Genomic DNA, 14,995 nt, shown 5'->3' with positions numbered 1-14,995 from the left:
TTGAAACTAGAACAGGTCAGAATATGCAGGAAATTCCCTGGCAGTCCAGTGGTTAGGACCTGGCCTTTCACTGACAGGGCCCGGGTTCGATCCCTGGTCAGGGAACTAAGATCCTGCAAGCCACATGGCGTGGCCAAAAAAAAGAATATCCATAAGCCTGAAAACTGTTATGTGTCTATGTCATTATTGTAGGTTGGTCTATGAAAAGAAGAAAGGACAAAAATGATAAGAGAGTTAAGAAGGCCCTGGCAGTCAGCATGGATTGAAGAAAAAGAAAAAAAAATCCTGAGGATATAAGGAGAATAATGTTTGACTATAGAGATTAAATCACCCAAATTTTATAGAGTTGAAGCCATATACTCACCGCCACTGCAATTCTTCCAAGGACATGCTCTGGAATTTTTCTATATACATCCAAAGATCCCCCTGTAGAAACAAACATGTTGTGTTACAACAAATCAAACTACTAGAGAAGTGCACTGGGCCCCTCCTCTGTGGATCCATTGTGAGACTTCTTTTTCTCTACTGACATCATGCACTGGATGTCTAGGGTAAAATTAGCTTTTTAGTCCAATTTTATCAATATTTATGACATAATCATACTTCCAGATGAAGTATAACTAGATACTTTCATTTTATTCTCAAGTGTATAATCATACACATGTAAAAACTGAAGGAAAGTAGTGAAGGACAGGCTAAGAATCTGTACTTTATGTAAACTTAAATACATACGCAAAACTAAAGGTCAATAGGACAATCATATCTAGGCATCTAGCTTGTGTTAACAGTTTTCTCAAAGGTAAACCAGGACCCTATCTTAGAATTTTCATATTAACCAAACAAAAGCTGGTACGTATAAAATTCAAAATACACATAAAAACTAATAAAGTAAAATAGTTATGTTAACATCAAATGAATGTTACCCTTTAAATTAGGTACCATGACAAGCAATCAACATATTCCAAAGATACTATCTTAGAACAAAATGTTTTTTTCTTCTCTGGAAATTCTCTTTGATATAATTTTGAAAACCACTTTATGAGGTTAAAAAAAACTCCTTATGTCATAACATTTTTTCACTAAAATGGTATTCACTGACATCCTTCACCTTCACCAAATTCAGCTTTTGGTGGTTTCCAAAAAACAAAATCACTAGATTGTGAACATGATAAAGGCAGGGGTCATGTTGTTTGTTTTTAATTTTCATCAACCTAGAAATCAGCACAACTAACAGAGAGTACATATTCAATAAATATCTGTCAGATGAATAAATAAATGAATTTAAATCGCCATGAATTTTATCAGCTAAGTTAAGTTGCTCTGAAGACAGTTTCAAAAGAAGGGACTGCAAACCATTTGCAGCAACAATAACATCATTAAAATAACGGCATAACTTTCCCAGGAAACTATTTCAAAGGAACCAGTATTCATTTGGAAGTATAAATTTGAGTATGCTTGTTAAATTTTTAATCTTATACAAGTAGTATAAGAATTTCAGGAAGATATGCAAAGAACCACTACTTTACTCATATTAATGATATGATTATATGAGAACTATTTTAACCACATATAATAACCTTTCTTTGAGTCAAGGTGAGGTGTACAGTCTTTCAGTTCCATAAAGGAATTATCCAATATATTTGAGAAACAATTTTTGTTTCTATCAGAGGCTAAAAATTCATATTTAACAATTTTACCACTGGATGCTTTATAAGTATGCCTCGTAAGATGTTAACATGGAGCATATTATCCTTTTCAAATGCAGTTAAGTCTATTTTGCAAATATAATTATTTTTATGTCAAGTTTTCCTAAAGCTGAACAGAGAAAAAATTATTTTTCCCTGTAAAAAATATTATATCAATATATATTCCATATATATAAAGATACTGGCTTTGTATTTATCTTGTTTAAAGCAGGAAAATGATCACTTCTTTCATTAACTTTGGCTTGTAGTTTCCAGATTCTGACAAGAAGCTGGAAAACCACAGTGTTAGTACACCTTACGCTTTGGTTCTGGGTGTTACTGGGAAGAGAATGAAAAAAAGACACTTCTGCAATGAGGTGAGCCATCTTTATTTACTAAAATGGCATTTTTATTACAGATGCAAGAAAAGTGAAAACACGGTAGAAAAAACATTTCATGTTCTCATCGATCTTTCAGATGAATTGGCAGTTGCAAGGAAGAACAATCTCAAGAAGATCAAGCTTTACATGTTGGTATTTGGAATCCTCAGAAATGTAGTTTAGTGGGCCAATCCCTTACGAAGTGAACAGCTTGAGTGGCTCAAAACTAGGAGGTGCAAATCTATTCACATACACTACTAAGAAATGCTAAGAGAAGACTTATTTTTACATAGGCTATAAATCAGGGCTTAATTAGCTAAATGGATAGTAGTCAACGAGCTAAATCAAAAAACCAAAGATTACATTACCACCATTATTAGTGGAACAAGCCAAAAAAGAATCCCATTTTGAGGTAATTCACTGATTTTTCTAAATATCTACTTAATCTCAGTTATATCCCACTCTCCTTAGCTATCCATATGGATAAATCTTTACATAGCTGGCTTTGTGTCATCACAGATTCATCTCGTCCTTGACATAATCATTAGAGAGAGATACTGTCAGAGGCAAAAAAAAATTGTGGCAGATCCACTTAGAATCAATAGTTCCTACTAAGCCGGATGAGTTCTCATGCAATTAAAATAACTCTTACCAGGCTAAAAATGGCAGAGGGTTTTCCGTTGAATTTTTACTGAGTTTTACTATCATTTCTATCCTATGGGCCTAGGCAATCTTTAGACTCATCAAATCATCAAACATTAGTGCTGGAGGGACCTTAAAGATCAGCCCAATGAGTTTATTTGACAGAGGAGGGAAACTGAATCCAGAGAGGTGGGTGTTCTAGTCACAGCCATGAGTCAGTTGATGCCAGAACTCGGAAAAGATCTGAACCTTTGAACTGTAAAGATCTAAAAGGTTTCCCCATAACATCACATAGCTTGAGAATCACAGGTGAACTTTTTAGTCTCACTGCAATGTGATATTACTATATGACACATACTCAGAGAGACAGTTTAATGTTAGCTGAGGCATTGATATTCAAGGCATATAGATACTTGTTTATCTGTTGAATGGTTGCTTTGAACCTTCTCCTCATGATTCCAAGGTCACTGGTTTACTCTCTGTGACCTGTCACTTCCTCAGGTTCCCTGGCCTCAGATCATCCCTAGCCAGTCATTTCCTTGCATGCCACTATCCACCATGGGAACTGGGAGGAAGAGTGCTAACAGAATAGCAAAAACTCCATGTCAACTGCCAAACAACTACACATTTCTGTTGATGAACTGGGGCTATCATCTTCATGTAATTAAGCCAAAAGAACTCATGGGGTAAGGTCTGTGTTTTACAGGGCTACAACATAAAGTAGTGTCTTGCATGTGGGATAAACAGATATGTAGTAAATGAACAAGCAACATTAGTTTCATATTCATCCCAACATTTTCCTTAAAATGATCATGATTATTATTAATACTAACAAAATTGAAATCTGGAGCCACAAGCAAAAATTTCAGAAACTCTCTTCGTCTCTTCCAGTTGAAAAAAATAAAGAGCCATTTCTTTCTTTGCAACATGGGTTTTGGGGGAAACAACTTATTCCCATGATGGTAATCTGAATACATGTACACAGATTCCGAGATGCTATATTTGGGTATTTCTGAGTGAATTTAATCTTTTTTTTTTTTTTTTTTGCTGTACGCGGGCCTCTCACTGTTGTGGCCTCTCCCGTTGCAGAGCATAGGCTCCGGACGCGCAGGCTCAGCGGCCATGGCTCATGGGCCCAGCCGCTCCGTGGCATGTGGGATCCTCCCAGACCGGAGAACGAACCCCCGTCCCCTGCATGGGCAGGCGGACTCTCAACAACTGCACCACCAGGGAAGCCCGTGAATTTAATTTTGACTTAATGAGAAGGCCTATCACATCACTCCCCTACTTGAAACCTTCCAATACAACCTAACAAATTCAGACTGAAACATAAATTCCTCACCATGACCTACAAGGCCTACACAGTCTAGCTTCTGCCTATTTCTCTGGCCTCCTGTCTGGCCCCAGGTCCTCTCACCACTACTCTCAAGTCACCATGGCCTTCTTGTGGGGCCTGATTTCACCAAGCTTGCTTCCCACCTTAGAGCATTTATACTTGATCCTCTGCCTTGAAGATCTTCCCCATGACCTTCCCTGAGCTGGCTCACTGACATTAAAGTCTCTGCTAAAATGCTACTCCCATAAAGAAGCCATCCCTTGGACCTAGAGACTGTCATACAGAGTGAAGTAAGCCAGAAAAAGAAAAACAAATATCGTATATTAACACGCATATGTGGAATCTAGAAAAATGGTACAGATGAACCAGTCTGCAAGGCAGAAATAGAGACACAGATGAAGAGAACAAGGATATGGACACCAAGGGGGGAAAGTGGTGGTGGCGGGGTGAGGGTGGCGGTGGTGGGATGAACTGGGAGATTGGGAATGACATATATACACTAATATGTATAAAATAGGTAACTAATAAGAACCTGCTGTATAAAAAATAAATAAATAAAATAAAAATTTTTTAGTTTAAAAAAAAAAGAAGAAGAAGAAGCCATCCCTGACCGTCCTGTATAGCAGCAGTCCCCAAACTTTTTGGCACCAGGGACTGGTTTTGTGGATGACAATTTTTCCATGGACGGTGGGGTGTGGGGATGGTTCAGGCAGTAACGTGAGCAATGGGGAGCACTGGGGAGCTGCAGATGAAGCTTTGCTTGCTCGCCTGCCGCTCACCTCCTGCTGTGAGGCCCGGTTCCTGACAGGCCACAGACCAGCACTGGTCGATGGCCCGGAGGTTGGGGACCCCTGCAACATAGCATCTCCTCTCCTTAATAGTCATCATCTACCCTGCTTTAGCTTCTAACTAGACATATCCCTCTTTGAGAGTGTGCTGTATGTTTCTTGTCTCCCCTTCTAGAATTTAAGCCCCATGCCAACAGGGATTAAGTCTTGTTCACTGTTGTCCCCCAAGTTTAGAACACGGTCTGAAAGAAAGTGCTCAATTACTACTTGGAAATAAACAACTAATATAAGATTAAAATAAATAATGAGAATTTACACTAACAGAACAGAACTAGGGTTGAGACAATGCTCTCGAGAAGTTTAATTGAGATAGGAAGGGAAGAGAAGGAATGATAGAGGATGGCACATAGTTTTTGGTCCATGTATTTTTTTTTTTTTTTTTTTTTTGTGGTATGCGGGCCTCTCACTGTTGTGGCCTCTCCCGTTGTGGAGCACAGGCTCCGGACGCGCAGGCTCAGCGGCCATGGCACACGGGCCTAGCCGCTCCGCGGCATGTGGGATCTTCCCGGACCGGGGCACGAACCCGTGTCCCCTGCATCGGCAGGCGGACTCTCAGCCACTGCGCCACCAGGGAAGCCCCTGGTCCATGTATTTTTGAGGAATATTTTGTTTATTACAGAGAGAATGAAGGTCCAAAAGAGAGAGGTTGGTTAATGGAGAAACTCTACCAAGGGGATGCACATGTAAAGGGACTGACCTTAAACAGCTTTTCATGTAAGAGGTGGATCAGGTGTGTGCAGTTGTTGCTAAGCTATAGGTGGAAAAGCAAGGAATTATGAGAGCTCATACCTGATAGTCTATGTTGTCTCTAAATGAGAAAGAGGTAGGTAAAATCTGGGGGAGGGTAATAAAGTTTTACAGGAGCTGATATGGGAAATAGCAGAGAAGATGGGAATGGGAGAACAAAACTTAAGAAGTAGGAAATTTTTGTGTTCAGGGACCAGTTAGGGTGGAGTAAAGGGAAGCTGCCAACAGCAGTAGGAGAAGGGCTTCAGGCAGCTCAAGTCAAGAGAGTGAGAAGTCCCAAAAAAAAAGAGGTTAAATATAGGTTATAAGTGAATATTTTAAGATAAGGACTTAAAGTATTAAAATGTAACTAAAAGGTGACATCACTGAAAACAGCAGGGTAAGGTCCTCTGAAAATTCTCTTCTCCACAAAAGCAATGAAAAAACAGACAAAAATTGTCAGAATCAACTTGTTCAGAACTCTTGAAATTAGCCAAAGGATTGTAGCAACCCCAAAATTGTTTATTCAGGACAACGCTTGAATCTTGGTAAGAACAGCAAGCTTGTGGCATTTTAACTTGCCTTATTCCCACTGCCTGATCTCCAGCTTCAGTGCAGCCTTGAAAACCAGCAGCCTGCCATCACAGTAAACTCCAGCAGCCTGAGAGCCACTGCACAGGCAGAACTGATTTGGTGCTCCTTCATATCCACATTCTCAAAAAAGTTTCACTTCTGACCTGTTTGGGGGTTCCCTGGAAGACCCCACTTGCAATGCTGTCTTTATTTACACCTTATACAAAAAACCTTTTCCTTAGGGGCATTTATTGAAAACAATTAGAAGCAATCAAGTAACTCTGTAACTTACTGAGGTGGCGGATAACAGTTTAGGTAAACAATAGGCTAACCAAAAGTCTTAAAAGGAAAAGCTGGGGAATGAGCTGTCAATAGAGGCTTTGAGGGACTTCCCTGGTGGTGCAGTGGTTAAGAGTCTGCCTGCCGGGCTTCCCTTGTGGCGCAGTGGTTGAGAGTCTGCCTGCCGAGGCAGGGGACGCAGGTTCGTGCCCCGGTCTGGGAAGATCTCACATGCCGCAGAGCGGCTGGACCTGTGAGCCATGGCCGCTGAGCCTGCGCGTCCGGAGCCTGTGCTCCGCAATGGGAGAGGCCACAACACTGAGAGGCCCGCGTACCGCAAACAAACAAACAAACAAACAACAACAAAAAAAGAGTCTGCCTGCCAATGCAGGGGACACGGGTTCGAGCCCTGGTCTGGGAAGATCCCACATGCCGCGGAGCAACTAAGCCTATGTGCAACGGCTACTGAGCCTGCTCTCTAGAACCCACAAGCCACAACTACTGAGCCTGAGTGCCACAGCTCCTGAAGCCCACAGGCCTAGAGCCTGTGCTTCAACAGAAGCCACCACAGCAACAGAAGCTACTGCAAGGAGAAGCCTGTGCACTGCAACAAAGAGTAGCCCCCGCTCGCCACAACTAGAGAAAGCCTGTGCACAGTAACGAAGACCCAACACAGCCACAAATAAATAAATAAATAGATTTATTGGAAAAAGAAAAAATAGAGGCTTTGAAAAGCTGCAACATATTCTTGGGAATCTAGGATATATGCATGCACAAGGCCATGTGCATGCTCAGGAAGGCCTGGAGGAGGCTTTCAGCAGTCACCTTGGGCTGAACATGAGGCTCAGCACAAGCAGGAAGCAAAGACTAAGGCAGAGTTATCAACTGGTGGGAGAGTACCAGACTTATCCCTCTCTGAGAGTGGGAGAGTACTGAAGGTGTTTCCCAACACACTCAGAACCCTTCGGCAGAGACTGGGAGACTTATCAGCCCCAGGCATTTAAGGAAATCTCTGCCTAATCATTAGCTGACCAGTAAGCTAACTGAAAGAGTCTTCAGTGGCTATACACTGGAGACAGAAACACTACAGAATAGTTTAGAAAAGTCACTAAAGAAACATATCCAACAAAAACAAACCCTGGGGATGAGGGAGAATCTGATTTCTAGAGTTAACACATTATATAATTTAAAATGTCCAGTTTTCAACAATAAAAATGAGACATGTAAAGAAACAAAAAGGTATGACCCATACACAGGAACAAAAGCAATCAACAGAAACTGTCCCTAAAAAAGCTCAGATGTTGGACTTACTGGAAAAAAATCTTTAATCAGCTATGTTAATATACATCCATATAACTAAAGGAAACCGTCTGTAAGGAACTAAAGTATGAGGATGATGTCTTCCCAAATACAGGCTATCAATAAAGAGGCAAATTACACACCCTCCCAAACATACACATATACATACATATACATACACACATATATACAAATCACTCTCTCACTATCTCTCTCTCTCTCTCTCTCTCTGTGTATATATATATACACACACACACAGATATATAAAATAAAGTCTGGAGCAAAGCTTTTGTACGCTACTGAAAGGAAGTTGATATTAATCTGAAATAAGTTGTTGATATTAATCTGAATAAGTTAAGATGATAACTGTAATCTCTAGGGAAACCAAACATACACCTTAAAAATACAGTAAAAGAAACCACAAGATAATTTAAACAGTACATTAGAAAATATCTATTTAATATAAAAGAAAGCAGTAATGAAGGAACAGAAGAACATAAAAGAAGACTTAAAGAAAACAAATAGTAAAATGGCAGATATAAATTCTAGCTTGTCATTAATTACATTAAATGTAAATGAATTAAACACTCTAACTGAATGAGAGATTGCCAGAATGGATAAAAAAAATTATCCAACTCTATGCTGCCCATAGGTGATGCACTTTAGATTCAAAGACCCAAATAGGTTGAAAATAAACAATGGAAAAAGACATAACAAGCAAACAGTAATCGATAGGGAACCGGAATGACTATACTAAATTAGACAAAATAGACTCTTAGGCAAATGCTGTGACTAGAGACAAAGAAACACATTTTATAATGATAAAACAGTCAATTCATCAAGAAGATATAACAATGACAAACATACATGCACCTAACAACAGAATGCCAAAATATGTGATGCATAAACTTACAAAACTGAAGGGAGAAACAGACAATCAAAAAATACCCCATTTCAATACCCACTTTCAACAGTAGATAGAACAATTTGCACTAAAGATTAACAAGGAAATAAAATACTTAACACCATAAACCACCTACTCCTGACAGACATCTAAAGAACACTCCACCCAACAACAGCAGAATACATTTTTCTCAGGTGCACATGGAACATTCTCCAGGACAGACAATATTTTAGGGCATAAAACAAACCTCAATAAATTTAAAAGGACTGAAATCATACAAAGCATGTTCTCTGACCTCTAAGGAATATTAGAAATCAGCAACAGAAGGACAAATTCAATGTGGAAAATGACACACTCCTAAATAAAACTGGGTCAAAAGAGAAATCAGAGGGATTATCTTTGTGGGGAATTAGAAAACACTTCGAGATAAATGAAAATGAAGAAAACAACATATCAAAACTTCTAGAGTGCAGCTAAAGAGGTGCTTAGAGGGACATGTATAGCTGCAAACGCCTACACTAAATAAGAAAGATCTCAAATCAATATCCTAACTTCACAGCTTAAAAATACAGAAAAAGAGGAGCAAACTAAAAACAGAGCTGGTAGAAATTAATAAGTATTAGACCAGAGATCTAACACAATAGAAAAAAAACAGAGAAACATCAAAGAAATCAAGAGTTGGCTTTTGAAAAAGACAAAGAAACTGATCAACTTTTAGCTACCCTGACCAAGAGAAAAAGGGATAAGACTCAAATTAATAAAATCTGGAATGAAAGAGAGAACATTAACACTGACTTTACCAAAATAAAAATGATTACAAAGGAATACTAGGAATAATTGTTTACCAACAAATTAGATAATCTAGATGAAGTGAACAAACTTCTAGAAAGCCACAAAGTACCAAAACTGACTCAAGAAGAGATAGAAATTCTGAATAAACCTATAACTATAACTAATAAAGATACTGGTTGGTAATTTTAAAAACTACTCATAATATTATTCAGTCTTAAAAAGAAAGTAAATTCTGACATATGCTACAACATGGGTAAATCTTGAGGACATTATGAAAAGTGAAACAAGCCAGTCCCCAAAAGACAAATACTGTGCAAGTTCACTTAGCTGAGGAATCCAGAGTATCCCAACTCATACAGACAGAAAGTAGAATATTCGCTACCAGGGGCTGGGAGTAGGAGGCAAAGGAGAGTTATGCCTTAATGGGTATGGGGTTTCAGTTTTACAAGATGAAAAGAGTTCTGGAGATGGACGGTGGTGGTTGCATGGTAATGTGAATGCACTAATGCTGCTGAACTACACACTTAAAAATGGCTAATATGGTAAATTATATATGTATTATACCACAGTGTTTGAAAAACTTTTGGGAAAGACAGTCTTATGCACACAGTCTTGCTAATCCTACTTGGCCACATAAGAATGGGCCTTGGGGCTGGAACACTTGCTTACGAAGAGATAAAGAGGCCACATAACCTGTGCTGGGTTTATCTCCTTGTTTTGGAATATCTTTCTCTGTTTTACGCTCAATGTGTACTCCTTTGTCCTGATTAAGCATGTGCATCAATGGACCATAGGCATACCTCCAGCTTTCAGTATTTCTGACTCCAGGGGAGTAGGGCAGAGTGGGGGGTACTTTTGCTGCAACACAGATGGGTATGTGCAGGCCAACTGCCCTGCACAGACTGCCAGGAGGGACCTGCCGTTGGCCACTGGGAACTGACACCCACTACTAGAGCTGATCTTGCTCTGTCTCTTTTTTTTTTTTTTTATGTGAGTAAAGCATTGTTCAATCCAGTGCTTGATTGTATTCTGTTTTTCTTGGCAACTCCAATACCAAGATGCAGTGGGCAGCAGTGCTTGGACTTCTCCTAATGAGAGACAACAAATGCCACCTGACCACAAAAACTACTCACAAAGAAAACCCCAGGACCAGATGGCTTCACCAGTGAATTATACCAAACGTTTTAAGAAGATTTAACATCAATCTTTCACAAACTCTTCCAAAAAGCAGAAGAGGAGGAAACACTGTCCAACTCATTCTTTGAGGACAGAATTATCCTGATATCAAACTCACACAATGACATTACAAGAAAAGAAAACTACAAACCAATATCACTTAAGAATATGGATGTAAAAATCCTCAACAAAATACTAACAAATTGAATCCAGCAACATATGAAAAGGATTATACAGGACTGATTCAATATGCAAAAATCTATTAATGTAATACACTGTAACTAGGGAATAAAGGACAAAAAAACACATGATCATTTTAATAGACAAAAAAAGCACTTGACAAAATCTAATGCCAATTTATGATAAAAATACTCAGCAAACTTGATAAATGACGTCTACCAAAAACCCACAGCTAACATCATACTTAACGGTGAAAGACGGAAAGTTTCCCTTCTAAGGAGCAAAAGAAGGATGTCTGCTCTCACTACTTCCATTCAACACTGTACTGAGGGACTTCCCTGGTGGTCCAGTGGTTAAGAATCCGTCTTGCAATGCAGGGGACACTGGTGCAATCCCTGGTCAGGGAACTAAGATCTCACATGCCGTGGGGCAATTAAGCCTGCGCGCCATGACTAGAGAGCCCTTGTGCTGCAACTAATGACCCCGCGTGCCACAACTAGAGAGAAGCCTGTGCACTGCAACAAAGAGCCCACGTGCCGCGACAAAGGATCCTGGGTGCTGCAACTAAGACCCAAAGCAGCCAAAAAATAAATAAATAAATATTTAAAAAAAAAAATTTAAAAAAACAAAACAAAAAACCACTGTCCTGAAAGTTTTAGCCAGGGTAGTTGAGCAAGAAAAAGAAAAAAAGACATCCAAAATGGAAAAGAAGATGTAACACTACCTCTATTTTCAAATGACATGATCTTCTATATGGAAAACCCTAAGGAATCTATAAAAACCTATTAGAGTTTAAGGAACAAGTTTAGCAAACTGAATGCAAACTGGTGTAAAATGGAATGGAACAGTTTGGCAGTGTTAAACACAGAGCTACTATATGACCCAGCAATTCTACTCCTACTGACATACTCAAGAGAAGTGAAAACATATGTCCACAAAAAACTTGTACACAAAAGTACATAGCAGCATCATTCACAATAGCCAAAAAATGGAAACATCACAAACGCCCATCAGTGATGAATGAGTAAAGAAAATGTGGTGATCTATACGATGGACTATTATGCAGTCATAAAAAGTAATGAAGTACTGATAAATTTTACAACATGCGTGAACCTTGAGAACATTATGCTCAGTGAAAGAAGCCAGACACAAAGGCCACATACTGTATGATTCTACTTATCTGAAATGTCCAAAATAGGGAAATCCACAGAGACAGAAAGTAGATTAATGGTTGCCAGGGACTAGAGGGAAGAGGGTATAGGGAGTGACTACTCATGGGTAGGGAATTTGTTTCCAGGGTGATAAAAATGTTTTGGAACTAGTGGTGATGGTTACACAACCTTGTGAATATACTAAAAACCACTGAACTGTACACATTAGAAGGATGAATTTTATGGTATTTGAACATACCATCTTAATAAATACATTTTTTAATGTAACAAAAATTGAGGATTCAAAAAAGGATGATGAAAAGTCATAAAGTAATGACATGTACTGGCTCTATGAACCCATTTTTTCTAGTCAGTCTTCTTGAATACTAATTGTCATACTTCCCATATGTTTGTAAGACTTCTAATTCTTGACACCTACTATAACTAATTTAGAACACATTATTATAGTAACAAGGTATCAATGATGGCTCATTAAAAAGTCTCATGGGGGGCTTCCCTGGTGGTGCAGTGGTTAAGAATCTGCCTGCCAATGCAGAGGACACGGGTTCGAGCCCTGGTCCGGGAAGATCCCACATTCTGCGGAGCAACTAAGCCTGTGTGCCACAACTACTGAAGCCCGCGCACCTAGAGCCCGTGAGCCACAACTACGGAAGCCCACGAGCCTACAGCCCGTGCTCCACAACAAGAGAAGCCACTGCAATGAGAAGCCCATGCACCGCAACGAAGAGTAGCCCCTGCTCACCGCAACTAGAGACAGCCCACGCACAGCCAAAAAAAAACCGAGGCCTTGTGGGGAATGAACTAATTGTATTATTAATATACTGAGAATCCCCCAAATGAACTAAGTATATTTTTTAAATGTTGAGGGTTTTTTTTTTGGCCGCACTGCTTGGCTTGCAGGATCTTAGTTCCCCAACCAGGGACTGAACCCGGGCCACGGCAATGAAAGCACTGAGTCCTAACCACTGATCCACCAGGGAACTCCCAAATGTTGAGTTTTAATGAGCTAGACATTAAAAAATTGAATATGTGAAATTTAAAGACTGCTTTGATTTCAAATAGGTAAATAATAACAATGATGACATCATTTTACTGATAGGGTACCAAGAAATTTGCATTTTGCCAAAATATCCAGAACAAAAAAGATTTATCAAAATAGAAATGAATAAAAAATAAAGGAAGGAAGGAAAGGGCTAGAGTCCAAAGAAAACTAAACACATCTTGGCTAAACAGCTGTGTTGGAAAACAATTTCTTATCTTGCAATTAAGATCCGATTTCTTTCTAAAAGACACAGGACATTGCGTTAACAGATTTCTTTAAAAGAAAGATATCTGTTTTGGCTATTGAAACATTAAAAGAACAGAGCAACTGCTTTGCAAGTGAAGACAGATTGTATGGAAGAATCAAGTATCAAACCACTGATTACACTAGTATTTAATCTATTTAAATTTTCAATAAAAGTAAATGAAATTACATTCTTGAAATTATGGCTCAGCTATAAATATTTAACAACAGGAACCCTTAACACTAAGATGTTTTAGAGCATAAAGGAGGTAATTATTAGTATATTTTCATTATTTTTAATTCTACTTGATACCTACATCAAAACCAGGTTTTAAAGCACTCTACTCCCAAAATCACTTTTAAAGTATTATAAAAGGGAAGACTCACCATCCATGAATTCTGTACATATTGAAATTCTGTTTTCCACGAAAAATGCACCATAAAACCCTATGATATATGATGAATCACACTGTAACAAAAATAAGACAAAAGTAGTTAATAGCCTGCAAGCCAATACCACAGGCATACTTTATAAGGAAAAATGACCAGGAAAAAAATTACCTTATAAAGAATTTCCAATTCAGACATAATTTGCTTCTGAAGTTCCAGTGTAATATCTAGTAGTATGACCTAAATATATAAAGGAATCAACATTCACACATTTATTCACCTTTAAATTAAATATAGTCATATTCATTATGAAATATAAAAACTAAAAAATACGGTGTTTCCTCTATTCATTCCACCTCTCTCCTCCCCACCACAACCTCCAGTAATACAAACTGTCCACATCTGTCTAACACTTTGTACTGGGGGAGGTGGTATACAAGTGATTGATGGGATCAAAGAAAAAGCCAGGTCTCAAAGGTCAGTATTAACAGCTTTAAAAGTCAGTTAAGTTATAACACCCTTAATTTATACACCCTATTTTGGTCACATTGGTTATTTTGAGAAGAGGAAGATCATAATGACCTTGAAACCATTAAAAAAAAAATTGTCTTGTAATTCAGACACTGGGCAAAAGCAGAGAGAACAATGAGTAAAAATAACAATTAAAGTAGATTTTTAGTTATGAGAGAAATAAGGAGTTTTAAAAATACGTCAGGTTTTTATATTCTTCCAGGTGGGTAATCTTTCTTTGCCAAAACTGTTATAAAATGTTGGAGCTTGAAGGAACCTCAGAAATGATTTCATCTAATTCCCTTCTTTTTTAAAAATTAATTAATTAATTAATTATGGCTGCATTGGGTCTTCGTTGCTGTGCGCGGGCTCTCTCTAGTTGTGGTGAGCGGGGGCTACTCTTCATTGCAGTGTATGCGCTTCCCATTGCGGTGGTTTCTCTTGTTGCAGAGCAGGGGCTCTAGGCAAGCAGGCTTCAGCACTTGCAGCACGTGGGCTCAGTAGTTGTGGCACATGGGCTTAGCTGCTCTGCGGCATGTGGGATCTTCCTGGACCAGGGCTCAAAACCATGTCCCCTGCATTGGCAGGCGGATTCTTAACCACTGAGCCACCAGGGAAGTCCCTAATTCCTTTCTTTTAGAAGAAGAAACCAAGGTTCTGAGGAGTCATGAGGCCCAGCAATGTCAGGGCCCCTCCCTGATTCCAAGGACCATGCACTTTCCAGTATGCCCTGAGGTTTTATGGTTTTCCTTAAAATATCAACCACTGAGTCAAATTCATAACACAGAAATGTACAATAGTATATTTATAAACTTACC

General features: G+C 38.9%; 1 protein-coding gene across 3 annotated transcripts in view; it reads right to left on the bottom strand.

Moving 5' to 3' along the window:
• The window catches only part of MAP2K5 (mitogen-activated protein kinase kinase 5), a 260,205-nt gene that overhangs the window by 148,570 nt on the left and 96,640 nt on the right, over nt 1–14,995 (bottom strand). For all 3 annotated transcript variants that reach the window (XM_079699882.1, XM_079699883.1, XM_079699884.1), the window contains exons 10-12: nt 13,839–13,907; nt 13,665–13,746; nt 365–426 (exon numbers count right to left, since the gene is read on the bottom strand). In XM_079699882.1, the coding sequence (XP_079556008.1) occupies nt 365–426; nt 13,665–13,746; nt 13,839–13,907 (213 nt within the window). The remainder of the gene's footprint in view (nt 1–364; nt 427–13,664; nt 13,747–13,838; nt 13,908–14,995) is intronic.

Source organism: Hyperoodon ampullatus, assembly GCF_949752795.1.
Source record: "Hyperoodon ampullatus genome assembly, chromosome: 3".
Lineage (NCBI taxonomy): Eukaryota > Metazoa > Chordata > Mammalia > Artiodactyla > Ziphiidae > Hyperoodon > Hyperoodon ampullatus.
This window is presented reverse-complemented; position numbering and strand designations above follow the sequence as displayed.